The 25,378-nt window shown below is 53.5% G+C and overlaps 1 protein-coding gene across 1 annotated transcript in view; it reads left to right on the forward strand.

The window, feature by feature from the left end:
* The window catches only part of LOC138672419 (ribosomal RNA processing protein 1 homolog A-like), a 51,686-nt gene extending 27,029 nt beyond the window's left edge, over positions 1-24,657 (forward strand). The window contains exons 5-16 of the mRNA XM_069760384.1: positions 11,928-11,989; positions 12,275-12,398; positions 14,701-14,765; positions 14,908-15,020; positions 15,120-15,187; positions 15,276-15,373; positions 15,494-15,513; positions 15,606-15,707; positions 16,358-16,689; positions 20,309-20,470; positions 21,375-21,438; positions 23,946-24,657. Coding sequence (XP_069616485.1) covers positions 11,928-11,989; positions 12,275-12,398; positions 14,701-14,765; positions 14,908-15,020; positions 15,120-15,187; positions 15,276-15,373; positions 15,494-15,513; positions 15,606-15,707; positions 16,358-16,689; positions 20,309-20,470; positions 21,375-21,438; positions 23,946-24,100 — 1,365 coding nt within the window. The 3' untranslated portion in view covers positions 24,101-24,657. The remainder of the gene's footprint in view (positions 1-11,927; positions 11,990-12,274; positions 12,399-14,700; positions 14,766-14,907; positions 15,021-15,119; positions 15,188-15,275; positions 15,374-15,493; positions 15,514-15,605; positions 15,708-16,357; positions 16,690-20,308; positions 20,471-21,374; positions 21,439-23,945) is intronic.
* Positions 24,658-25,378: the final 721 nt, after the last annotated feature.

The following is a 25,378-nucleotide window of genomic DNA, read 5'->3' on the forward strand; positions in this document are numbered from 1 at the left end:
ATCCGGAATATATAATTCTTATATCTCTAGCCCGGATCGGTGCACATATACTGTATATCACGTTAATAGAACAAAGGATCTCATGCAGTTTGGAAGGGGCTATACCAGTTTGGGCTGGTATTGGTTGGGAGGAGGAAATGAGTAGTTTTAGGGCGATTTGTCTGCTGCAGCTAAAAGCTATAAGCTGCTCCCGCATTGGTATCATGTTGCACAGAGTGTCTGCCATAGGACTGTATGAGCGAATGCAGAGGGGAAGAAATGGGGGTCGAATCTGCAGCGTGTGTCTGGAAAGCCATGTAACCTTCTGAAACTAAACTCACAATATGACATTATCGTGACAAGAGCAATCTGCTGCCTGCAACATCCTTCAGCATGACCGGTTTGGCAGTGGGTCAGTAATGGTGTGGGGTGGCATTTCTTTGGAGGGCCGCACCGCCCTCCATGTGCTCGCCAGAGGTAGCCTGACTGCCATTACGTACAGAGATGATATCCTCAGACCTCTTGTGAGACCATATGCTGGTGCGGTTGGCCCTGGGTTCCTCCTAATACAGGACAATCCCAGACCTCATGTGGCAGGAGTGTCAGCAGTTCCGGCAAGATGAAGGCATTGAAGCTATGGACTGGCCGCCCGTTCCCCAGACCTGAATCCGATTGACCACATCTGGGACATCATGTCTCGCACCATCCACCAACGTCATGTTGCACCACAGACTGTCCAGGAGTTGGCGGATGCTTTAGTCCAGGTCTGGGAGGAGATCCCTCAGGAGACCATCCGCCACCTCATCAGGAGCATGCCCAGGCATTGTATGAAGGTCATACTGGCACGTGGAGGCCACACACACTACTGAGCATCATTTCCTTGTCTTGAGGCATTTCTACTGAAGTTGGATCGGCCTGTAACTTCATTTTCCACTTTGATTTTGAGCATCATTCCAACTCCAGACCTCTGTGGGATATTAGTTGTGATTTACATTGATCATTTTTAGGTTTTATTGTTGTCAACACATTCCACTATGTAATGAATAAAGATTTACAACTGGAATATTTCATTCAGTGATATCTAGGATGTGGGATTTTAGTGTTCCCTTTATTTTTTTTTTGAGCAGTGTGGGTATGTATGTATATATCTAATTGTCTAAGGGTCAGTTCCATCTGTCTGTCTGTCACGGATATTCATTGGTCGCGGCCTCTGTCTGTCATGGAAATCCAAGTCGCTGACTGGTCGTGGCAAAACGCCCACGACCATTGCCACGACCAATCAGCGACGGCCATAGTCTGTCAGTGAAATGGCGGCTGCGTTACTGCCCTGAAGTCAGCGCTGAGCGCTCACACAGGGTTAATGCCAGTTACCGGGCCGCGGTGTAACGCACTCCGTTATCGCAGCTATTAACCCTGTGTGACCAACTTCTTACTATTGATGATGCCTATCAATATTAATATTATGATTTAGAGCAGCACAGAGTCCGGGTGCAGGCAAATGCCAAACCCCAATTGTAAAAAGACACATTGGAGGCGGTGCACGGTTTATTGTCAATCAGCGCAGGAGGCGACGGTCAGTCCCAACAGGAACCTTCCCGAGCAGTGAACATGTGAAGGTGCCGGGTATATAAAGAGTATACATCATTATAATGTATTAATCATCACTGTATTCCCATTATAGCTGACCGGCAGACAGTGCAGGAGAGAAGGAAGGCAATGAGAAATGTGCACGGTGACAACAATCGGGAATGATAAAATAGGGGTAGAGCTTGGTCATCACATCCATGACCTGTCCCACTCTCTAGAGAGATATATATATATATACAAAAATAAATGTACAGCGGTGTTATAGCTCGATTATAATTGTTTTCATCTTGTGTTCACCAGTGTCATAAATTTATCATTTTCAGGCATGTTACAAAGGAACGAAACCTCAGCGCTGCAATATATTCATATGATGAGAAGCTACAACATCTTTATAAAATATATATATTTATTATTATTATTAACACGTGATGACCAAGCTCTACCCCCGTTTTATCATTCCCAATTGTTGTCACCGTGCACATTTCTCATTGCCTTCCTTCTCTCCTGCACTGTATCGCTGCCTGCACTGTCTGCCGGTCAGTTATAATGGGAATACAGTGATGATTAATACAAATGATGATAATGATGATACTCTTTATACAGCCGGCACCTTCACATGTTCACTGCTCGGGAAGGTTCCTGTTGGGACTGACCGTCGCCTCCTGCGCTGATTAAGTTCCTCCTCTTCACTATAAACCGTGCGCTGCCTCCAGTTTTTCATATATAATATATATAAATGTATTCACGAATATTTGAGCCCTTGGATCCATTGTGTCCAATTTGCAATCCGGTGAGAGAATCTCCTCCTCGCACTGCACACGGACGGCCTACGGATCACACCGGGACGTTTCTGCGATTCTCGTCCGTGTAACATGGAGCGACATGACCGGAGCAGCTCCCTGTACAGCAGTAAAGGTGATGCAGGAGGACTGACCCCATAACTGAGCGTGTTCACACCATTCTATAATCACTGGGAATATCCCTTTAAAAAAAAAAATGTAAAATCTGTAGATTATTTTACACTTTTTTTCCCCCTATGGTTGGATATTTTTTTTTTTTTTTCAATTTTTGCGAGGCTGTTTCCACCAATCTCTCCCATCGGGAAACAATGTGCAGTAAATAAACCAATAAACTGCAACCTGAGGCTATGTGCACACGTATATGGTCCACTGCGGATTTTTCCGCTACGGATTTACCACGTTTTTTCTGTGGATTTCACTGCTGTTTTACAATTGCTGTTTTCTATTGGAGCAGCTGTAAAACCGCTGCGGATTCCGCACAAAGAAGTGACATGCTGCAGAGGAATGTAAACTGCTGCGTTTCCGTGCGTTTTTTTCTGCAGCATGTGCACAGCGGTTTTTGTTTCCCATAGGTTTACATTGAACTGTAAACTCATGGGAAACTGCTGCTGATCGGCAGCGTTTTCCGCAGCGTGTGCACATACCTTTAGAAGGAAGATAGACTTTTCAATGACTGTCCAATAATACGGAAAATCTGATGGTTCAGAACCTGTCCGGTCCCTTTTAGGCTGCATTCATTTATAGCTTCAGTTTTAAAGATGAAGTCTTAAACAGGTAAAGTTTTGCTTACGTTCTACTTCCACATATTTAGCAAATATTTTATATGTACCTGCCTGAAATCGGCCGAGCAAGGAGTTCGGCAAGCTGGAAACCCCCAAGGCAAATGTTGGGTTTTGTTTCAGCTTTGTGGTAGTGTGCTGTGGGGTAGTGTGGTGCCACCTGCTGGTCATTTTTCCTTACTGCAGATTTATGAAAATTAATGTTTAAACTGTATTTTGTGATCACATTGTGGATGTGTTTTTTGTTTGGCTATTTTCTTGCTGAAGGGGCAAGTTTACCTTTCAAATGGTGTATCATTTGTGTGTGGGTGCAGTATGAACGGAGATGCAAAGGAATCACCGAAAGTGTTTTGAAATAATATAGAAGGATTAACGTGGTTAGTTATGACTTGCGTTTGTAACTGTTCACACACAGCGTTTTTGCTGCTTTTTTTTTTTTTTCTGTAGCAAATCCTGATCTTGGCAGCAAAGAATCAGCGTCAAAAACGCAGGTTTTGGTGGTTTTTTTTTTTTGTCCATGCTAATGTCCTTGAATTTTCTGCAGCATATAATGATACCTGCGTATTTGCTGCGTTTTTTCAACACCCATTCAAGTCAATGGGTGAAAAACGCTGAAAGCAGTGACATGCTCTATGTCCACAAAACGCAGCAAAGCACAAAATGCTGATCACATAAAAACCAGTGTGTGTGTGTATGAGATTTCTGAAGTGTCAGGCTTTGCTGGTACTGTAAACAGCAGCTGAAAATTGGCATGAAAAATGCAGAAAAACTTCCTGTGTGAACTTACCCTTAAACTGTAAGGCGCTGCGGGATATGTCGGCGCTATATAAAGAATATTATTCGTCTTTAATTGGAGGGTATTGGTGTGGGTGACTTGAGCCGGGGGAGGCAGACTTTGTCCCCCACATGCCACCGTCCTGGTGACGGCTCTGCTCCCTTCTCTTGCCATGTGACAACCTGTTGTTGAAGCTTCTGGAGAAGGTCGTAGGTCACAGGTGGGTCCGTGGTGGAGGCGACCTGTGCGGCTGCCACCTCAGCAGGGTTGTCTCTTGGTTTGAACGCTACAGATTTTGCAGCCTGCTCGGCCTTTAGCAGTAGATGTCATCCTTTGCTATGGTCTTTGACTTTCGCTATGGTCTTTGACTTTCGCTATGGTCTTTGACTTTCGCTATGGTCTTTGACTTTCGCTATGGTCTTTGACTTTCGCTATGGTCTTTGACTTTCATAGTAACATAGTTAGTAAGGCCGAAAAAAGACATTTGTCCATCCAGTTCAGCCTATATTCCATCATAATAAATCCCCAGATCTACGTCCTTCTACAGAACCTAATAATTGTATGATACAATATTGTTCTGCTCCAGGAAGACATCCAGGCCTCTCTTGAACCCCTCGACTGAGTTCGCCATCACCACCTCCTCAGGCAAGCAATTCCAGATTCTCACTGCCCTAACAGTAAAGAATCCTCTTCTATGTTGGTGGAAAAACCTTCTCTCCTCCAGACGCAAAGAATGCCCCCTTGTGCCCGTCACCTTCCTTGGTATAAACAGATCCTCAGCGAGATATTTGTATTGTCCCCTTATATACTTATACATGGTTATTAGATCGCCCCTCAGTCATCTTTTTTTCTAGACTAAATAATCCTAATTTCGCTAATCTATCTGGGTATTGTAGTTCTCCCATCCCCTTTATTAATTTTGTTGCCCTCCTTTGTACTCTCTCTAGTTCCATTATATCCTTCATGAGCACCGGTGCCCAAAACTGGACACAGTACTCCATGTGCGGTCTAACTAGGGATTTGTACAGAGGCAGTATAATGCTCTCATCATGTGTATCCAGACCTCTTTTAATGCACCCCATGATCCTTGGTCTGGGGGAAAATGTGTGTAAATGGGTTAGTAACTGGCTTAGTGATAGAAAGCAGAGGGTGGTTATAAATGGTATAGTCTCTAACTGGGTCGCTGTGACCAGTGGGGTACCGCAGGGGTCAGTATTGGGACCTGTTCTCTTCAACATATTCATTAATGATCTAGTAGAAGGTTTACACAGTAAAATATCGATATTTGCAGATGATACAAAACTATGTAAAGCAGTTAATACAAGAGAAGATAGTATTCTGCTACAGATGGATCTGGATAAGTTGGAAACTTGGGCTGAAAGGTGGCAGATGAGGTTTAACAATGATAAATGTAAGGTTATACACATGGGAAGAAGGAATCAATATCACCATTACACACTGAATGGGAAACCACTGGGTAAATCTGACAGGGAGAAGGACTTGGGGATCCTAGTTAATGATAAACTTACCTGGAGCAGCCAGTGCCAGGCAGCAGCTGCCAAGGCAAACAGGATCATGGGGTGCATTAAAAGAGGTCTGGATACACATGATGAGAGCATTATACTGCCTCTGTACAAATCCCTAGTTAGACCGCACATGGAGTACTGTGTCCAGTTTTGGTCACCGGTGCTCAGGAAGGATATAATGGAACTAGAGAGAGTACAAAGGAGGGCAACAAAATTAATAAAGGGGATGGGAGAACTACAATACCCAGATAGATTAGCGAAATTAGGATTATTTAGTCTAGAAAAAAGACGACTGAGGGGCGATCTAATAACCATGTATAAGTATATAAGGGGACAATACAAATATCTCGCTGAGGATCTGTTTATACCAAGGAAGGTGACGGGCACAAGGGGGCATTCTTTGCGTCTGGAGGAGAGAAGGTTTTGCCACCAACATAGAAGAGGATTCTTTACTGTTAGGGCAGTGAGAATCTGGAATTGCTTGCCTGAGGAGGTGGTGATGGCGAACTCAGTCGAGGGGTTCAAGAGAGGCCTGGATGTCTTCCTGGAGCAGAACAATATTGTATCATACAATTAGGTTCTGTAGAAGGACGTAGATCTGGGGATTTATTATGATGGAATATAGGCTGAACTGGATGGACAAATGTCTTTTTTCGGCCTTACTAACTATGTTACTATCCTGTTTGCCTTGGCAGCTGCTGCCTGGCACTGGCTGCTCCAGGTAAGTTTATCATTAACTAGGATCCCCAAGTCCTTCTCCCTGTCAGATTTACCCAGTGGTTTCCCGTTCAGTGTGTAATGGTGATATTGATTCCCTCTTCCCATGTGTATAACCTTACATTTATCATTGTTAAACCTCATCTGCCACCTTTCAGCCCAAGTTTCCAACTTATCCAGATCCATCTGTAGCAGAATACTATCTTCTCTTGTATTAACTGCTTTACATAGTTTTGTATCATCTGCAAATATCGATATTTTACTGTGTAAACCTTCTACCAGATCATTAATGAATATGTTGAAGAGAACAGGTCCCAATACCGACCCCTGCGGTACCCCACTGGTCACAGCGACCCAGTTAGAGACTATACCATTTATAACCACCCTCTGCTTTCTATCACTAAGCCAGTTACTAACCCATTTACACACATTTTCCCCCAGACCAAGCATTCTCATTTTGTGTACCAACCTCTTGTGCGGCACGGTATCAAACGCTTTGGAAAAATCGAGATATACCACGTCCAATGACTCACCGTGGTCCAGCCTATAGCTTACCTCTTCATAAAAACTGATTAGATTGGTTTGACAGGAGCGATTTCTCATAAACCCATGCTGATATGGAGTTACACAGTTATTCTCATTGAGATAATCCAGAATAACATCCCTCAGAAACCCTTCAAATATTTTACCAACAATAGAGGTTAGACTTACTGGCCTATAATTTCCAGGTTCACTTTTAGAGCCCTTTTTGAATATTGGCACCACATTTGCTATGCGCCAATCCTGCGGAACAGACCCTGTCGCTATAGAGTCGCTAAAAATAAGAAATAATGGTTTATCTATTACATTACTTAGTTCTCTTAGTACTCGTGGGTGTATGCCATCCGGACCCGGAGATTTATCTATTTTAATCTTATTTAGCCGGTTTCGCACCTCTTCTTGGGTTAGATTGGTGACCCTTAATATAGGGTTTTCATTGTTTCTTGGGATTTCACCTAGCATTTCATTTTCCACCGTGAATACCGTGGAGAAGAAGGTGTTTAATATGTTAGCTTTTTCCTCGTCATCTACAACCATTCTTTCCTCACTATTTTTTAAGGGGCCTACATTTTCAGTTTTTATTCTTTTACTATTGATATAGTTGAAGAACAGTTTGGGATTAGTTTTACTCTCCTTAGCAATGTGCTTCTCTGTTTCCTTTTTGGCAGCTTTAATTAGTTTTTTAGATAAAGTATTTTTCTCCCTATAGTTTTTTAGAGCTTCAATGGTGCCATCCTGCTTTAGTAGTGCAAATGCTTTCTTTTTACTGTTAATTGCCTGTCTTACTTCTTTGTTTAGCCACATTGGGTTTTTCCTATTTCTAGTCCTTTTATTCCCACAAGGTATAAACCGCTTACACTGCCTATTTAGGATGTTCTTAAACATTTCCCATTTATTATCTGTATTCTCATTTCTGAGGATATTGTCCCAGTCTACCAGATTAAGGGCATCTCTAAGCTGGTCAAACTTTGCCTTCCTAAAGTTCAATGTTTTTGTGACTCCCTGACAAGTCCCCCTAGTGAAAGACAGGTGAAACTGCACAATATTGTGGTCGCTATTTCCTAGATGCCCGACCACCTGCAGATTTGTTATTCTGTCAGGTCTATTAGATAGTATTAGGTCTAAAAGTGCTGCTCCTCTGGTTGGATTCTGCACCAATTGTGAAAGATAATTTTTCTTGGTTATTAGCAGAAACCTGTTGCCTTTATGGGTTTCACAGGTTTCTGTTTCCCAGTTAATATCCGGGTAGTTAAAGTCCCCCATAACCAGGACCTCATTATGGGTTGCAGCTTCATCTATCTGCTTTAGAAGTAGACTTTCCATGCTTTCTGTTATATTTGGGGGTTTGTAACAGACCCCAATGAGAATTTTGTTACCATTTTTCCCTCCATGAATTTCGACCCATATGGACTCGACATCCTCATTCCCTTCGCTAATATCCTCCCTTAAAGTGGACTTTAGACAAGACTTTACATAGAGACAAACCCCTCCTCCTCTCCGATTTTTACGATCCTTTCTAAACAGACTGTAACCCTGTAAGTTGACTGCCCAGTCATAGCTTTCATCTAACCATGTCTCGGTTATTCCCACTATGTCAAAGTTACCTGCAGATATTTCTGCTTCTAGTTCTTCCATCTTGTTTGTCAGGCTTCTGGCGTTTGCGAGCATGCAGTTTAGAGGATTTTGTTTTGTTCCAATCTCCTTGCTGTGGATTGCTTTAGAAATGTTCTTACCTCCCATCTGAGTATGTTTTCCTGGGTCTTCTTTGTTCAAGTCTAATGTTTTTCTTCCCGTCCCCTCTTCTTCTAGTTTAACGCCCTCCTGATGAGTGTAGCGAGTCTTCTGGCGAATGTGTGTTTCCCAGGTTTGTTGAGGTGTAGTCCATCTCTGGCGAGGAGTCCATCGTACCAGTAATTCACACCGTGGTCCAGGAATCCGAATCCTTGTTGTCTGCACCATCGTCTTAGCCAGTTGTTTGCATCAAGGATCCTGTTCCATTTCGCTATGGTCTTTGACTTTCGCTATGGTCTTTGACTTTCGCTATGGTCTTTGACTTTCGCTATGGCAACTTACTCTGGTAAAAGTAGGTCCTCAATCAGGTGTTGGACAGATTTGTCATTCTTGATAGGCTTGCCTGCTGCTGCGAGGAGAGATCCTGCTCTCTGTATAGGTCCATAGTCATGAAAGCATAGCGGCTGTCTGTACAGATGCTGGCGTTTAGCATGTCTGCAGACTGTGGGGGCAGCGGTTCTGCATTTTTGGTTTCGTGGCCGGAAAGTGCAGCACATCCAGTGTAGAATGGGCCATTCACGCCATGCCGCGGCTCTTCCACACAGAGCTATGGTTCGGGCTATCTAGTGGGACATGGTAACATGACTGAGACCCCGCGTAGGACATTAGTTGTACAGTCATGGTCCTCTTGTGGCTCAGCCCCCTCCAGAGGTAACAAGATGGCTGGAATCGGTAGTGCAACGGTGACGGCTGATGTTATCGGGCATAAGGAGGGCACATTCTGAGATGTTTTGGTTGTACTTTATAACATCAGGAGGGACATAAATGGTGAACAGCCTTCTTCCCGAGGAGCTGCCCAGCATTTGACTTTGTGGGACCCTGACTGCGTGTCACCATGTCGGAGTACACAATACACGGCCGTTCCTGCGGTTCAGCTAGTGCGCAGATGCAGAAGTACGCATACACTCTTCCGGTGAGATCATGCTTCCACCATATGCGCGTCCACAAATGTGCAGCTGCGGAAATGCACAATGATGACTTCCGGTAGGTTTGGGTCTCGGATGCTCTCCAGCATGAATTCCCTGCGTTCCATCAGCGTTTCAAGGGGCGCAAGCGCAGGAATCCTACCGCCATCAGTTTAAGATGGCAAAAAGAAATGGCGTACAGATATAAGTCAAACATGTTTCTGAGGCGCCCATAGTAATGCGAGAATCAATCTAAAGGATGCTAGTGTATCACAATACCATGTCCGATGGATATGCTGACTGTTACCAAACAATAGATATCATCCAATGAAGAAAGACAATCATTTACAAGTGACCTATTCTGGTCAATAGAAATGCAGGTAAACTCCTAAAAAGGCCCCGCAAATTAAATTAACCAAGAGAATCATAAGTAACAGCCAAAATTCATTTTCTCATTTACCATATGGGTTTCTTAGCAGTACAAGTGGCTGCTGCAAAACATTTGGATCCATCGGTTCTTTGAACTAGCGGGCCCTGTTGGTTGCACTAGGTTTTGTTGTTGCAACATAATGTGGGATGTTCTGAGACGTTGTGCCTGCTCCAAATTACATTGTAAAATTCAACTATGTGCGCGGAAGATCCACGCTGATACATTGAGCATCGAGGCAGATCTCTCGATTACATCATCCGGTCAGTGTTTATATAGGTTCTTACTATTCATGCATAATTGGCCCAGCTTATCTCTAAATGTGAGCTGGCATTGGCTTTCCTACGTCTCATTGGCTAAATTTAATTCTGTCTACCCCTAGCTGAAAAGTTCAGGTGTTTCTACTCGTTAGAGAAGACCTAATGAAGAAATGAAACTGAAGTCTGTTAGACAAAGACGTTCCTAAAGGTACCTTCACATTAAGCGACGCTGCAGCGATACCGACAACGATCCGGATCGCTGCAGCGTCGCTGTTTGGTCGCTGGAGAGCTGTCACACAGACCGCTCTCCAGCGACCAACGATGTCGGTAACCAGGGTAAACATCGGGTAACTAAGCGCAGGGCCGCGCTTAGTAACCCGATGTTTACCCTGGTTACCATCCTAAAAGTAAAAAAAAACAAACACTAGATACTTACCTACAGCCGTCTGTCCTCCAGCGCTGTGCTCTGCACTCCTCCTGTACTGTCTGTGTGAGCACAGCGGCCGGAAAGCAGAGCGGTGACGTCACCGCTCTGCTTTCTGGCTGACCGACGCTCACAGCCAGTACAGGAGGAGTGCAGAGCACAGCGCTGGAGGACAGACGGCTGTAGGTAAGTATGTACTGTTTGTTTTTTTTTACTTTTAGGATGGTAACCAGGGTAAACATCGGGTTACTAAGCGCGGCCCTGCGCTTAGTAACCCGATATTTACCCTGGTTACCAGTGAAGACATCGCTGGATCGGTGTCACACACGCCGATCCAGCGATGTCAGCAGGAGTCCAGCGACCAAATAAAGTTCTGGACTTTATTCAGCGACCAACGATCTCCCAGCAGGGGCCTGATCGTTGGTCGCTGTCACACATAACGATTTCATTAACGATATCGTTGCTACGTCACAAAAAGCAACAATATCGTTAACAATATCGTTGTGTGAAGGTACCTTAAGGGACCCCTAAACACAAAACACACATACAGGCTCACCTTGGAAAGCAAGAGAGAATACGTGTAGAATAATACACAATAGTCAGGACAGATAAAAAAAAAAAAAATCCTGCTCTCATGGTGTGGACCTCAAAAGAAGGGAAAGAGTGATGGAACTGGGGGATGACCTGGAAAGTGCGGCATTGTGGGGACAGGAGTAAGCGGACTCCACCACCAGGTCTGTTCGCGGGTCTCAGGGAATGGGAAAGATGTAGGCCGCCATGGGAAATGTCAGCAGGGGAGGCCGGGTCAGATCCTGGATCCAGGTCTCGGTGAGGGCCAGCAGGTTACGAGAGTTGTTTATAGAGTCGTTGTGCGGGTCAGGAAGCTTGTTACATACAGACTGTGTACAGTGCACAATGAAGAGAAGGAGCACCGCTAATGTTAAACCGAATCTGTCACCTACGTTATCGTATATAATCTTCGGCCACTGCCATCAGGGGCTTATCTACAGCATTCTGTAATCCTGCCTGAAGAAGGCGCCGCTGTGCTCTGAAAGCTGCAAACATTATTTTCTGGTTAGCCAATAAAGGTATCACTCCTAGAATACTTCTATCATCAGAGAAGTATTCACATCGACAAGATGGAGTGAGATGGTGGTGGGGGTATGGGATGAGGAGCGGCAATGTGGTGGGGATATGGGATGTGGAGCGGCTCGGTGGTGGGGGTATGGGATGTGGAGCGGCTCGGTGGTGGGGGTATGGGATGCAGAGCGGCTCGGTGGTGGGGATATGGGATGCGGAGCGGCTCTGGTGACGGGGGACATGGGATGATGAGGGACATGGGATGTGCGGCTCTGTGGCGAGTGGTATTTGGGACATGGGGGATGTTTGGTGACAATGTGTCGTCTTCTCTTTCCAGCTGAGTCGTTTCGTTCTGCGTCAGTCCGTGGAGCTGCTGAAGAAAGGAGACTGGGAGGAGAGGTGAGGGGGACACCATACATCGTAATTGTGGGAGAGGGGACAACCACTGCTATAGTCACACAGAGGACATGGTGAAGGTCGGGGCTTTCAGCTGTGGACAGTCTGTTGAATATGGGTGTACCGTGCTGTGTGTGGAAGGGGTAAGGGCGTAGTTTAGGATCCAAAGGAGTGTGTGTGACCAGCCGTGGATGTGTGTGGGTCCGTCCGTCTGGGGTTGTGTGGGGTGTATTGCATGCGAGTCTAGTAGGCACGGGCTGGAGGTCTCTTACGTCATGTCCTCCGCAGTCTGGTGGAGAACTTCCTGACTATCCTGGTGGAAGAGGTCCTGAAGCCAGAGGCCCCTCAAGGGGTTCAGCATCATCTCATTGATATCTACCTGGACGAGCTGGCGAAGGTTGGATCAGCTGAGGTGAGGCTTGATCTGTTCCCTTTACGGCCCACTGCCCTTGCCAGACGCCCCTCTCCTCTAGTTGTCTGCCGCACTCTTCTTTCCCCGCCCCTGCTGGCTGTCGGCTTCTCTCCCCGCCCTTGCTGGCTGTCCGCTTCTCTCCCCGCCCCTGCTGGCTGTCTGCTTCTCTACCCCCCCCCCCCCCCCCCTGCTGGCTGTCGGCTTCTCTCCCTGCCCCTGCTGGCTGTCGGCCCCTCTTCTCTCCCCGCCCCTGCTGGCTGTTGGCCCCTCTTCTCTCCCCGCCCCTGCTGGCTGTCGGCTTCTCTCCCCGCCCCTGCTGGCTGTCGGCTTCTCTCCCCGCCCCTGCTGGCTGTCGGCTTCTCTCCCCGCCCCTGCTGGCTGTCGGCTTCTCTCCCCGCCCCTGCTGGCTGTCGGCTTCTCTCCCCGCCCCTGCTGGCTGTCGGCTTCTCTCCCCGCCCCTGCTGGCTGTCGGCTTCTCTCCCCGCCCCTGCTGGCTGTCGGCTTCTCTCCCCGCCCCTGCTGGCTGTCGGCTTCTCTCCCCGCCCCTGCTGGCTGTCGGCTTCTCTCCCCGCCCCTGCTGGCTGTCGGCTTCTCTCCCCGCCCCTGCTGGCTGTCGGCTTCTCTCCCCGCCCCTGCTGGCTGTCGGCTTCTCTCCCCGCCCCTGCTGGCTGTCGGCTTCTCTCCCCGCCCCTGCTGGCTGTCGGCTTCTCTCCCCGCCCCTGCTGGCTGTCGGCTTCTCTCCCCGCCCCTGCTGGCTGTCGGCTTCTCTCCCCGCCCCTGCTGGCTGTCGGCTTCTCTCCCCGCCCCTGCTGGCTGTCGGCTTCTCTCCCCGCCCCTGCTGGCTGTCGGCTTCTCTCCCCGCCCCTGCTGGCTGTCGGCTTCTCTCCGCGCCCCTGCTGGCTGTCGGCTTCTCTCCGCGCCCCTGCTGGCTGTCGGCTTCTCTCCGCGCCCCTGCTGGCTGTCGGCTTCTCTCCGCGCCCCTGCTGGCTGTCGGCTTCTCTCCCCGCCCCTGCTGGCTGTCGGCTTCTCTCTCCTCTCCCCGCCCCTGCTGGCTGTCGGCTTCTCTCTCCTCTCCCCGCCCCTGCTGGCTGTCGGCTTCTCTCTCCTCTCCCCGCCCCTGCTGGCTGTCGGCTTCTCTCTCCTCTCCCCGCCCCTGCTGGCTGTCGGCTTCTCTCTCCTCTCCCCGCCCCTGCTGGCTGTCGGCTTCTCTCTCCTCTCCCCGCCCCTGCTGGCTGTCGGCTTCTCTCTCCTCTCCCCGCCCCTGCTGGCTGTCGGCTTCTCTCTCCTCTCCCCGCCCCTGCTGGCTGTCGGCTTCTCTCTCCTCTCCCCGCCCCTGCTGGCTGTCGGCTTCTCTCTCCTCTCCCCGCCCCTGCTGGCTGTCGGCTTCTCTCTCCTCTCCCCGCCCCTGCTGGCTGTCGGCTTCTCTCTCCTCTCCCCGCCCCTGCTGGCTGTCGGCTTCTCTCTCCTCTCCCCGCCCCTGCTGGCTGTCGGCTTCTCTCTCCTCTCCCCGCCCCTGCTGGCTGTCGGCTTCTCTCTCCTCTCCCCGCCCCTGCTGGCTGTCGGCTTCTCTCTCCTCTCCCCGCCCCTGCTGGCTGTCGGCTTCTCTCTCCTCTCCCCGCCCCTGCTGGCTGTCGGCTTCTCTCTCCTCTCCCCGCCCCTGCTGGCTGTCGGCTTCTCTCTCCTCTCCCCGCCCCTGCTGGCTGTCGGCTTCTCTCTCCTCTCCCCGCCCCTGCTGGCTGTCGGCTTCTCTCTCCTCTCCCCGCCCCTGCTGGCTGTCGGCTTCTCTCTCCTCTCCCCGCCCCTGCTGGCTGTCGGCTTCTCTCTCCTCTCCCCGCCCCTGCTGGCTGTCGGCTTCTCTCTCCTCTCCCCGCCCCTGCTGGCTGTCGGCTTCTCTCTCCTCTCCCCGCCCCTGCTGGCTGTCGGCTTCTCTCTCCTCTCCCCGCCCCTGCTGGCTGTCGGCTTCTCTCTCCTCTCCCCGCCCCTGCTGGCTGTCGGCTTCTCTCTCCTCTCCCCGCCCCTGCTGGCTGTCGGCTTCTCTCTCCTCTCCCCGCCCCTGCTGGCTGTCGGCTTCTCTCTCCTCTCCCCGCCCCTGCTGGCTGTCGGCTTCTCTCCCCTCTCCCCGCCCCTGCTGGCTGTCGGCTTCTCTCCCCTCTCCCCGCCCCTGCTGGCTGTCGGCTTCTCTCCCCTCTCCCCGCCCCTGCTGGCTGTCGGCTTCTCTCCCTGCCCCTGCTGGCTGTTGGCCGCTCTCGTCTCTCCTGGCTTCCTTCACCTCCCCCTGATGGCTGCCTCTCTTCTCTTCCAGCTTCCTGCTGACTTGAACTTGAAGCTCATCGAGCCGTTCTGTAGGATTGCAGCTAAAGCCAAGGAGTAAGTGCTGGAAGTATTGGGTCCTCAGCCGTTACAGGGGCCATGTAGTGTCTGCAGGTCCATCCTGTGTCTTCATGTGGCTGAGTCACTGCTGGCTGTACCCACCTTGTGCCTCACTCTCTGGGGTCTGTCTCCTTTGCAGTTTTCTTCTCCGGCAGTCGGTTGTGACCGGCATTTTTCAGGCCATTCTAGAGCAGTCGCCATTCGCCATCGAAGACTTGATGAAAGAAGTTGGTCATACAGCCGGTTATAACGGTGAGTCTGACGCTGTGGCCTCCGAGCCTCGGCTTCCATGCCCTTTTTCCCGGAACCAAGCTCTTAGGACTTGGTGGTGACATGTCGTCCTTATCTCAGGAGATGGCGGCTCGGAATCTGAAGACCACCACAGCGAGGACTATGATGATATCGGCCCTGTGCTGCAGGTTAGTAGCCCCCACGCTCCTTTGGTTGTGTGATGGAGGCCGGGCGTCGCACACAACTTCTTTATGACAGTGATGTCTCCTCTGGCAGTTTGATTACCAGGCGCTGGCTGACCAACTCTTCAACCTTGCTAGCCGAAAAAACGTCCCAGCCCGAAACCGCAAGAGCCTATATCGATTGGTGAAAAGGTGCGTGTACAATGCCCCGTCTATCTGCTGTACTTCTGTGCGCCCCCATATCTGCCGCGGCCTTTCCCTAGATATCTGCTGGTCCTGTTATTGTTGACTTGTTCCTTTCTTTCTTTTTAGGTTTAAGGACCTGGCGGATGGTGAGTGTCTTCTACGGCCTCTGGTTTGGGCGGTTTCTTTCCTTTTTTTACCACCTCGTATAATGTCTTTTTGGTGCTTATTTTCTTTGCAGGCATCTTTCCCCAGGAGGGAGCTCCAGAAGACGTTTCCTCTGAAGATGATGAGGAGCTCAGCAGCTGGAAGCTCCGCAAGCGACAGAAGAAAATGGCCCTGAGTGCGTGCTGACGGAGGGTGGATGGAAGGGGTGGCGGAGTGCTGTCTGGAGGCTAGGCTCATGGGAGGAACGCTGACTAGAGGCTGTGTGGACAGAGGCCTGGGGAGGGTTCAGCGGGGGCAGACTGACTAGAGGGGAGGGCTCAGCGGGGGCAGACTGACTAGAGGGGAGGGCTCAGCGGGGGCAGACTGACTAGAGGGGAGGGCTCAGCGGGGGCAGACTGACTAGAGGGGGGATGGCTCAGCGGGGGCAGACTGACTAGAGGGGGGAGGGCTCAGCGGGGGCAGACTGACTAGAGGGGGGAGGGCTCAGCGGGGGCAGACTGACTAGAGGGGGGAGGGCTCAGCGGGGGCAGACTGACTAGAGGGGAGGGCTCAGCGGGGGCAGACTGACTAGAGGGGAGGGCTCAGCGGGGGCAGACTGACTAGAGGGGGGAGGGCTCAGCGGGGGCAGACTGACTAGAGGGGAGGGCTCAGCGGGGCAGACTGACTAGAGGGGAGGGCAATGGGAAGAGCTTTGTTGAGCAGAGGGCAAAATATGTGGGTGCAGCTGTCCGGAGGGTAGGAGGGGCGGCGGACAGTTGTAGGTGCGAAGTTGGGCGGTTCCATGGCGCTCTCGTGCTGGAGAATAATCCTTGTTCCTGCTCTCAGGTCCTCAGGCTGTGCACAATGAACTGGAGAAGGGGAAGCGGGCGGCAGAGACCTCTGAGAATCCTCCAGAACTGCCTGCAGTCAAGAAGAGGAAGAAGAAGAAAGGGGGCGCAGATGAGCCAGAAATAAATGGGGGAACCCTCCAACACCCCAAAGAGGCAGAAGTGGCCGTCCTACAGTCATCCCCGGAACCCTCGGAGAACAGCGGCGCCATCACTCGGCTGAGGAGGAGGAGGAGACGCGGCTGCCTTCTCAGGCTCGGGCTCAGAATCTTACCCCTCCGGGGGGCAATAATCATGAAGAGGAGGCGGCTGATCCGACAGCGCAGGAAGGTGAGGGCGGGAAGACTCCACACTCCTGGGATTAAAGCTGCATCCTTTTGATAGAACTGTCTTATCTGTTTTCTGTCTGAATAGAACCACATTATTCAATCTGATTAGGCGAGGGGGCTTACACCTCCATGCTAGTGTGGAGTAAGTACACCGGCCTCATCAGGTTTCACATACCCCTCATTCTGATGGTGACAGCTACAGGCCTGGTACAGTGTGTCAGTATAGACAATCCCTGGCAGGACTCCAGGCTGACTTGTCTCCTTAGGTCCATATGAGATAAAGGAAGGTTGTCAGCTGCCCCTGGCCCCGTGGGTACACCCACCCTAATGTACAGTGTCGGGGAGCCAGAGGCCCACCCTAATGTCCAGTGTCGGGGAGCCAGAGGCCCACCCTAATGTCCAGTGTCGGGGAGCCAGAGGCCCACCCTAATGTCCAGTGTCGGGGAGGCAGAGGCCCACCCTAATGTCCAGTGTCGGGGAGGCAGAGGCCCACCCTAATGTCCAGTGTCGGGGAGGCAGAGGCCCACCCTAATGTCCAGTGTCGGGGAGGCAGAGGCCCACCCTAATGTCCAGTGTCGGGGAGGCAGAGGCCCACCCTAATGTCCAGTGTCGGGGAGGCAGAGGCCCACCCTAATGTCCAGTGTCGGGGAGGCAGAGGCCCACCCTAATGTCCAGTGTCGGGGAGGCAGAGGCCCACCCTAATGTCCAGTGTCGGGGAGGCAGAGGCCCACCCTAATGTCCAGTGTCGGGGAGGCAGAGGCCCACCCTAATGTCCGGTGTCGGGGAGGCAGAGGCCCACCCTAATGTCCAGTGTCGGGGAGGCGGAGGCCCACCCTAATGTCCGGTGTCGGGGAGGCGGAGGCCCACCCTAATGTCTGGTGTCACGGAGGCCCACGCTAATGTCCGGTGTCGGGGAGGCGGAGGCCCACCCTAATGTACAGTGTCAGGGAGCCGGAGGCCCACCCTAATGTACAGTGTCGGGGAGCCGGAGGCCCACCCTAATGTACAGTGTCGGGGAGCCGGAGGCCCACCCTAATGTACAGTGTCGGGGAGCCGGAGGCCCACCCTAATGTACAGTGTCGGGGAGGCGGAGGCCCACCCTAATGTCTGGTGTCGGGGAGGCAGAGGCCCACCCTAATGTCTGGTGTTGGGGAGGCAGAGGCCCACACTAATGTCTGGTGTTGGGGAGGCGGAGGCCCACACTAATGTCTGGTGTCGGGGAGGCGGAGGCCCACCCTAATGTCTGGTGTCACGGAGGCCCACGCTAATGTCCGGTGTCGGGGAGGCGGAGGCCCACCCTAATGTCTGGTGTCGGGGAGGCGGAGGCCCACACTAATGTCTGGTGTCGGGGAGGCAGAGGCCCACCCTAATGTCTGGTGTCGGGGAGGCAGAGGCCCACCCTAATGTCTGGTGTCGGGGAGGCAGAGGCCCAAGCTAATGTCTGGTGTCGGGGAGGCGGAGGCCCACCCTAATGTCTGGTGTCGGGGAGGCGGAGGCCCACCCTAATGTACAGTGTCGGGGAGGCGGAGGCCCACCCTAATGTACAGTGTCGGGGAGCCGGAGGCCCACCCTAATGTACAGTGTCGGGGAGCCGGAGGCCCACCCTAATGTACAGTGTTGGGGAGGCGGAGGCCCACCCTAATGTCTGGTGTCGGGGAGGCGGAGGCCCACCCTAATGTCTGGTGTTGGGGAGGCAGAGGCCCACACTAATGTCTGGTGTTGGGGAGGCGGAGGCCCACACTAATGTCTGGTGTCGGGGAGGCAGAGGCCCAAGCTAATGTCTGGTGTTGGGGAGGCGGAGGCCCACCCTAATGTCTGGTGTCGGGGAGGCGGAGGCCCACCCTAATGTCTGGTGTCGGGGAGGCAGAGGCCCACACTAATGTCTGGTGTTGGGGAGGCAGAGGCCCACACTAATGTCCGGTGTCGGGGAGGCGGAGGCCCACCCTAATGTCCGGTGTCGGGGAGGCGGAGGCCCACCCTAATGTCCGGTGTCGGGGAGGCGGAGGCCCACCCTAATGTCCGGTGTCGGGGAGGCGGAGGCCCACCCTAATGTCCGGTGTCGGGGAGGCGGAGGCCCACCCTAATGTCCGGTGTCGGGGAGGCGGAGGCCCACCCTAATGTCTGGTGTCGGGGAGGCGGAGGCCCACACTAATGTCTGGTGTTGGGGAGGCAGAGGCCCACACTAATGTCCGGTGTCGGGGAGGCGGAGGCCCACCCTAATGTCTGGTGTTGGGGAGGCAGAGGCCCACACTAATGTCTGGTGTTGGGGAGGCGGAGGCCCACACTAATGTCTGGTGTCGGGGAGGCGGAGGCCCACCCTAATGTCTGGTGTCACGGAGGCCCACGCTAATGTCCGGTGTCGGGGAGGCGGAGGCCCACCCTAATGTCTGGTGTCGGGGAGGCGGAGGCCCACACTAATGTCTGGTGTCGGGGAGGCAGAGGCCCACCCTAATGTCTGGTGTCGGGGAGGCAGAGGCCCACCCTAATGTCTGGTGTCGGGGAGGCAGAGGCCCAAGCTAATGTCTGGTGTCGGGGAGGCGGAGGCCCACCCTAATGTCTGGTGTCGGGGAGGCGGAGGCCCACCCTAATGTACAGTGTCGGGGAGGCGGAGGCCCACCCTAATGTACAGTGTCGGGGAGCCGGAGGCCCACCCTAATGTACAGTGTCGGGGAGCCGGAGGCCCACCCTAATGTACAGTGTTGGGGAGGCGGAGGCCCACCCTAATGTCTGGTGTTGGGGAGGCAGAGGCCCACACTAATGTCTGGTGTTGGGGAGGCGGAGGCCCACACTAATGTCTGGTGTCGGGGAGGCAGAGGCCCAAGCTAATGTCTGGTGTTGGGGAGGCGGAGGCCCACCCTAATGTCTGGTGTCGGGGAGGCGGAGGCCCACCCTAATGTCTGGTGTCGGGGAGGCAGAGGCCCACACTAATGTCTGGTGTTGGGGAGGCAGAGGCCCACACTAATGTCCGGTGTCGGGGAGGCGGAGGCCCACCCTAATGTCCGGTGTCGGGGAGGCGGAGGCCCACCCTAATGTCCGGTGTCGGGGAGGCGGAGGCCCACCCTAATGTCTGGTGTCGGGGAGGCGGAGGCCCACACTAATGTCTGGTGTTGGGGAGGCAGAGGCCCACACTAATGTCCGGTGTCGGGGAGGCGGAGGCCCACCCTAATGTCCGGTGTCGGGGAGGCGGAGGCCCACCCTAATGTCTGGTGTCGGGGAGGCGGAGGCCCACCCTAATGTCTGGTGTCGGGGAGGCGGAGGCCCACCCTAATGTCTGGTGTCGGGGAGGCGGAGGCCCACACTAATGTCCGGTGTCGGGGAGGCGGAGGCCCACCCTAATGTCCGGTGTCGGGGAGGCGGAGGCCCACCCTAATGTCTGGTGTCGGGGAGGCGGAGGCCCACCCTAATGTCCGGTGTCGGGGAGGCGGAGGCTGACAAGGATCCAGCTGATCAGCTCATCAGTTATGATGATATAAGGCCATAACATGGGCTTGTTGTGCAGGGTCATAGGTAACCATAGATCTAGGTAGGGCCTGGGGAAGTGCTCAGGCTCGTTCATGGCCGCAGGCAGAGATCCGGACACTCCAGAGCTGCTCGTGTGATTATTATTATCTTTTCCACAGATGATCAGTAGTAAAGCGACAAATGTGGTGTCGTCCTCAGAATGTCTCGTCCCCGCACAGCCTTCTCCAGCACAATCTACGCCCCAGGATTTCATCACCTTCCAGAAGACAAAAGCTCCAAACGCTCTGTATGTGAAGGGCTCAAAGAGCAAAGGCCAGCCGGTGAGTGTCGGGCGCGAGGTTGAGGGCTGTGACTTTCCAAGGATGGCTGGATTGGGGGTATAAACCGTCAGACATCTCTGGGAGGTCGGTCCGTGCTATCGACCATACTCATGCCTTCCAAACTCCAAATATTAAAATATGTTTTCAAGATCTTGGGGAAATTAATCCCGCACAGCCACGTTTGGTGTCCTAGATAAGACTTCTGCTTTATTAGCTCATGTGGCTTTTATATAGGGTCACAAAGGAATAGTTCCCTCTGATCTATGAGCCAATAGTGACCTTAGGGCGTGAATAGAAATGTGAAACTTCCCCACCCATCAGTGTTACCTGATCACCGAGATGGAGACCACAGACAAACAAAATGGATTCTTCTCTCTGTGTTGTCCATGTTGAAGAGGGTGGAGGTTAACTTGGGGTTGCGGTCTCTCTGGAGAGGAGGATCTGTTTGGGGATATTGTCCAAAGAAGGGGCAGCATGTTAATTCGGGCTAGTCTTGGTCTGTCTCGGGGGAGGGTGATGGCCTTTGTGCTTTGGGTCGTTCTCGGGGAGGTGGGTGGCCTTTACGCTGGTGTTGTCCCCCATCTTGGTGAAGAAGGGGGCACACTCACTCAAGGTTGTCGTCTGTCTCGGGGGAGAAGGGGTAACCTTTGTGCTCAGGATTGTCTTCAGTGTCTGGGGAGGACGTTGGCTTTGTGTTTAAGGTACAACTTGGGGGAGGGGGTGGCTTTTGCACTCAGGGTCATCGTCGTCCGTCTTGGAGATGAGAGAGACATGTTCATTGGGGGTTGTCGTCTATTCCGGGGGAGGGGGTGCACATTCACTCAGTTGACGATCGTCTTGGGGGCTCAGTTGTGGGCAATCACGGTCATCATTCCTCATCCTGACTTTTCCGCTCTCCTCACAGATCAGTAAGGTGAAGTGTAAATCTAAGAAGGTGACGTTCAGCCTGAACAGGAACATGACCACAGGTGAGGGAGCACCGTTGGGACATCCTGGTGACCAGCAATGCTGAAACATTTATTTTCCCCACAGTGCAGACCACTGATGTAAACCCTGTCCTGTATTCTGATGGGCTATCACAAACTCCTGGACTTCCCTCCATCCCGTGCCACCCGCGCTCCCAGCGTGCTCCAGTCTCCATCCCGTGCCGTTTTCTTCTCCATCCCGTGCTCCCATCTCCATCCCGCGCTCCCAGTGTGCTCCCATCTCCATCCTGTGCCGTTCTCCATCCCGTGCCACCCGCGCTCCCAGCATGCTCCCGTCTCCATCCCGTGCCACCCGCACTCCCAGCGTGCTCCAGTCTCCATCCCGTGCCGTTTTCTTCTCCATCCCGTCTCCATCCCGCGCTCCCAGCGTGCTCCCATCTCCATCCTGTGCCGTTCTCCATCCCATGCCACCCGCGCTCCCAGCTTGCTCCCGTCTCCATCCCGTGCCACCTGCGCTCCCAGCGTGCTCCCATCTCCATCCTGTGCCGTTCTTCTCCATCTAGTGCCACCCGCACTCCCAGCGTGCTCCCGTCTCCATCTCGTGCTCCCGTTTCCATCCCGTGCTCCCGTCTCCATCCCAGCGTGCTCCCATCTCCATCCTGTGCCTTTCTCTTCTCCATCCCGTGCCACCCGCGCTCCCAGCGTGCTCCCGTCTCCATCCCATGCCACCCGCGCTCCCAGCGTGCTCCCGTCTCCATCCTATGCCGTTCTCTTCTCCATCTAGTCCTACCCGCACTCCCAGCGTGCTCCCGTCTCCATCCCGTGCTCCCGTCTCCATCCCGTGCTCCCGTCTCCATCCCGTGCTCCCGTCTCCATCCCGCGCTCCCAGCGTGCTCCCATCTCCATCCTGTGCCTTTCTCTTCTCCATCTAGTCCTACCCGCACTCCCAGCGTGCTCCCGTCTCCATCCCGTGCCACCCGCGCTCCCAGCGTGCTCCCATCTCCATCCCGTGCCACCCGCGCTCCCAGCGTGCTCCCGTCTCCATCCTATGCCGTTCTCTTCTCCATCTAGTCCTACCCGCACTCCCAGCGTGCTCCCGTCTCCTTCCCGTGCTCCCGTCTCCATCCCGCGCTCCCAGCGTGCTCCCATCTCCATCCTGTACCGTTCTCTTCTCCATCCCGTGCCACCCGCGCTCCCAGCGTGCTCCCATCTCCATCCTGTACCGTTCTCTTCTCCATCCCGTGCCACCCGCGCTCCCAGCGTGCTCCCGTCTCCATCCCGTGCCACTCGTGCTCCCGTCTCCATCCCATGCCACCCGCGCTCCCAGCGTGCTCCCGTCTCCATCCCGTGCCACCCGCGCTCCCAGCCTGCTCCCGTCTCCATCCCGTGCCACCCGCGCTCCCAGCGTGCTCCCGTCTCCATCCCGTGCCACTCGTGCTCCCGTCTCCATCCTGTGCCACCCGCGCTCCCAGCCTGCTCCCGTCTCCATCCCGTGCCACCCGCGCTCCCAGCGTGCTCCCGTCTCCATCCCGTGCCACCCGCGCTCCCAGCGTGCTCCCGTCTCCATCCCGTGCCACCTGTGCTCCCGTCTCCATCCCGTGCCACTCGTGCTCCCGTCTCCATCCCGTGCCACCCGCGCTCCCAGCCTGCTCCCGTCTCCATCCCGTGCCACCCGCGCTCCCAGCCTGCTCCCGTCTCCATCCCGTGCCACCCGCGCTCCCAGCCTGCTCCCGTCTCCATCCCGTGCCACCCGCGCTCCCAGCCTGCTCCCGTCTCCATCCCGTGCCACCTGTGCTCCCAGCGTGCTCCCGTCTCCATCCCGTGTCCCCCGCGCTCCCAGCGTGCTCCCGTCTCCATCCCGTGTCCCCCGCGCTCCCAGCGTGCTCCCGTCTCCATCCCGTGTCCCCCGCGCTCCCAGCGTGCTCCCGTCTCCATCCCGTGCCACCCGCGCTCCCAGCCTGCTCCCGTCTCCATCCCGTGCCACCCGCGCTCCCAGCCTGCTCCCGTCTCCATCCCGTGCCACCTGTGCTCCCAGCCTGCTCCCGTCTCCATCCCGTGCCACCTGTGCTCACAGCGTGCTCCCGTCTCCATCCCGTGCCACCCGCGCTCCCAGCGTGCTCCCGTCTCCATCCCGTGCCACTCGTGCTCCCGTCTCCATCCCGTGCCACCCGCGCTCCCAGCCTGCTCCCGTCTCCATCCCGTGCCACCCGCGCTCCCAGCCTGCTCCCGTCTCCATCCCGTGCCACCCGCGCTCCCAGCCTGCTCCCGTCTCCATCCCGTGCCACCCGCGCTCCCAGCCTGCTCCCGTCTCCATCCCGTGCCACCCGCGCTCCCAGCCTGCTCCCGTCTCCATCCCGTGCCACCTGTGCTCCCAGCGTGCTCCCGTCTCCATCCCGTGTCCCCCGCGCTCCCAGCGTGCTCCCGTCTCCATCCCGTGTCCCCCGCGCTCCCAGCGTGCTCCCGTCTCCATCCCGTGTCCCCCACGCTCCCAGCGTGCTCTCTTCTTTCTATCTTTGGTCAGTAATACAGTCTGGCTTTGTCTCCTGCAGAGTTTAAGAGGACAGATCGCAGCCTCCTCGTCAGTCCAGCTGGTTCTTCACGTGTTCCCTTTAATCCGAGTCAGCGCCCCCAGCACGGAGTTCTGAAAACCCCGACCCCTACCAGAAGTCCCGCCCCAAGAGCGAAAGCAGCGGACTTCTTCTGAGCACGCTCTGTCTGGTGCGACGCAATGGACTTGTTCTGTTTCTGGCTTCTCGTGTCCCCTGCAATAAATGTTTTGACTGCCAGATGAATGTGGATCACTCGGTTGTTCCCCTTTGGCAGCAGACATTGTCGTGTTCCATGACTAGTTTGTGAGCAGGAAGATGGGGAAGCCTCCCACCCTCTACGGCTGCACCTTTCTTCCGCTCCTGCCATGTGTAACCAGTCTGGGGTCTTATTATAGAGTGTTTCATTGCACCCCTGGGATGTGTACAAGCCCCCCAGTGCCCCCGACTATAGGCACCTTGCTGAATCAGGCCGGGGTTCAGACTTCTGCACTCAAGACTTTAATTATATTCACACAAAAATGTACTTTCATTCAGTCCAAAAGCCGCACAAAGATGCAAAAAAACTCAACCCAGTTGGGACCGAAAATTGAAAACTCCCACGAAAACTCAATGGTTTTGTAGCCCCCTCCCGAAACCATTATCGTCTGGGCCCAGAAAAGCCCCCGTGTCCACGGCTCAAACACTCAATAAATGCAACTTCGCTTTTATCAAATACAGTTTGCAGCAAAGTCGTACAGCAAAATTAATGGCACAAGTGTCCAGGTGGAGAATTGTAGCAAATGTAAGGAGATCTCCGTGGTTTATTGTTACAGGATAAATCCATCCGTGTCCCATTTCTAGAAGACATCTACATTTCTGCTCGAGGCAGTTGTCCTGTGATGTAGACCACACTCAATAATTCACTTCATGTTTGTTGCAGGACGAGTTGCACTTTTGAACGACATCATTGGTTTTAGCATGTCGTGTACTAGAAAATGGGGAAAAATTCCAAGTGTGGTGAAATTGCAAAAAAGTGCAATCCCACACTAGTTTTTTGCTTGGCTTTTTTGCTAGGTTCACTAAATGCTAAAACTGAGCTGCCATTATGATTCTCCAGGTCATTACGAGTTCATAAAGGCACAGATGAATGACCTCGTGGAGACCAAAACATCCAACACCGCGGAGACACCATCACGTGTTTCTCAACGCAGGATGGGGGCAGTGTTCTGGAATCACTGCGTTGAGAAACACGTGTTGGATGTTTTGGTCTCCCCGAGGTCAATCATCTGTGCCTTTAAAGCCTTTTTACTAGGCACTGCTCCTAATAGCCAGATTCCTACTCCACACTGATGAGGGGCAAAAACCCCGAAACAGCTGTCTGTGGATGGATACCATGTTTTGGCATAGGTGGCTTTCCTTCATAGGATGCTGCCCTTCCCGTGGTTGTTCCTTCC

The sequence above is a fragment of the Ranitomeya imitator genome, chromosome 3 (assembly GCF_032444005.1).
Source record: "Ranitomeya imitator isolate aRanImi1 chromosome 3, aRanImi1.pri, whole genome shotgun sequence".
NCBI classification, from domain to species: Eukaryota; Metazoa; Chordata; class Amphibia; order Anura; family Dendrobatidae; genus Ranitomeya; species Ranitomeya imitator.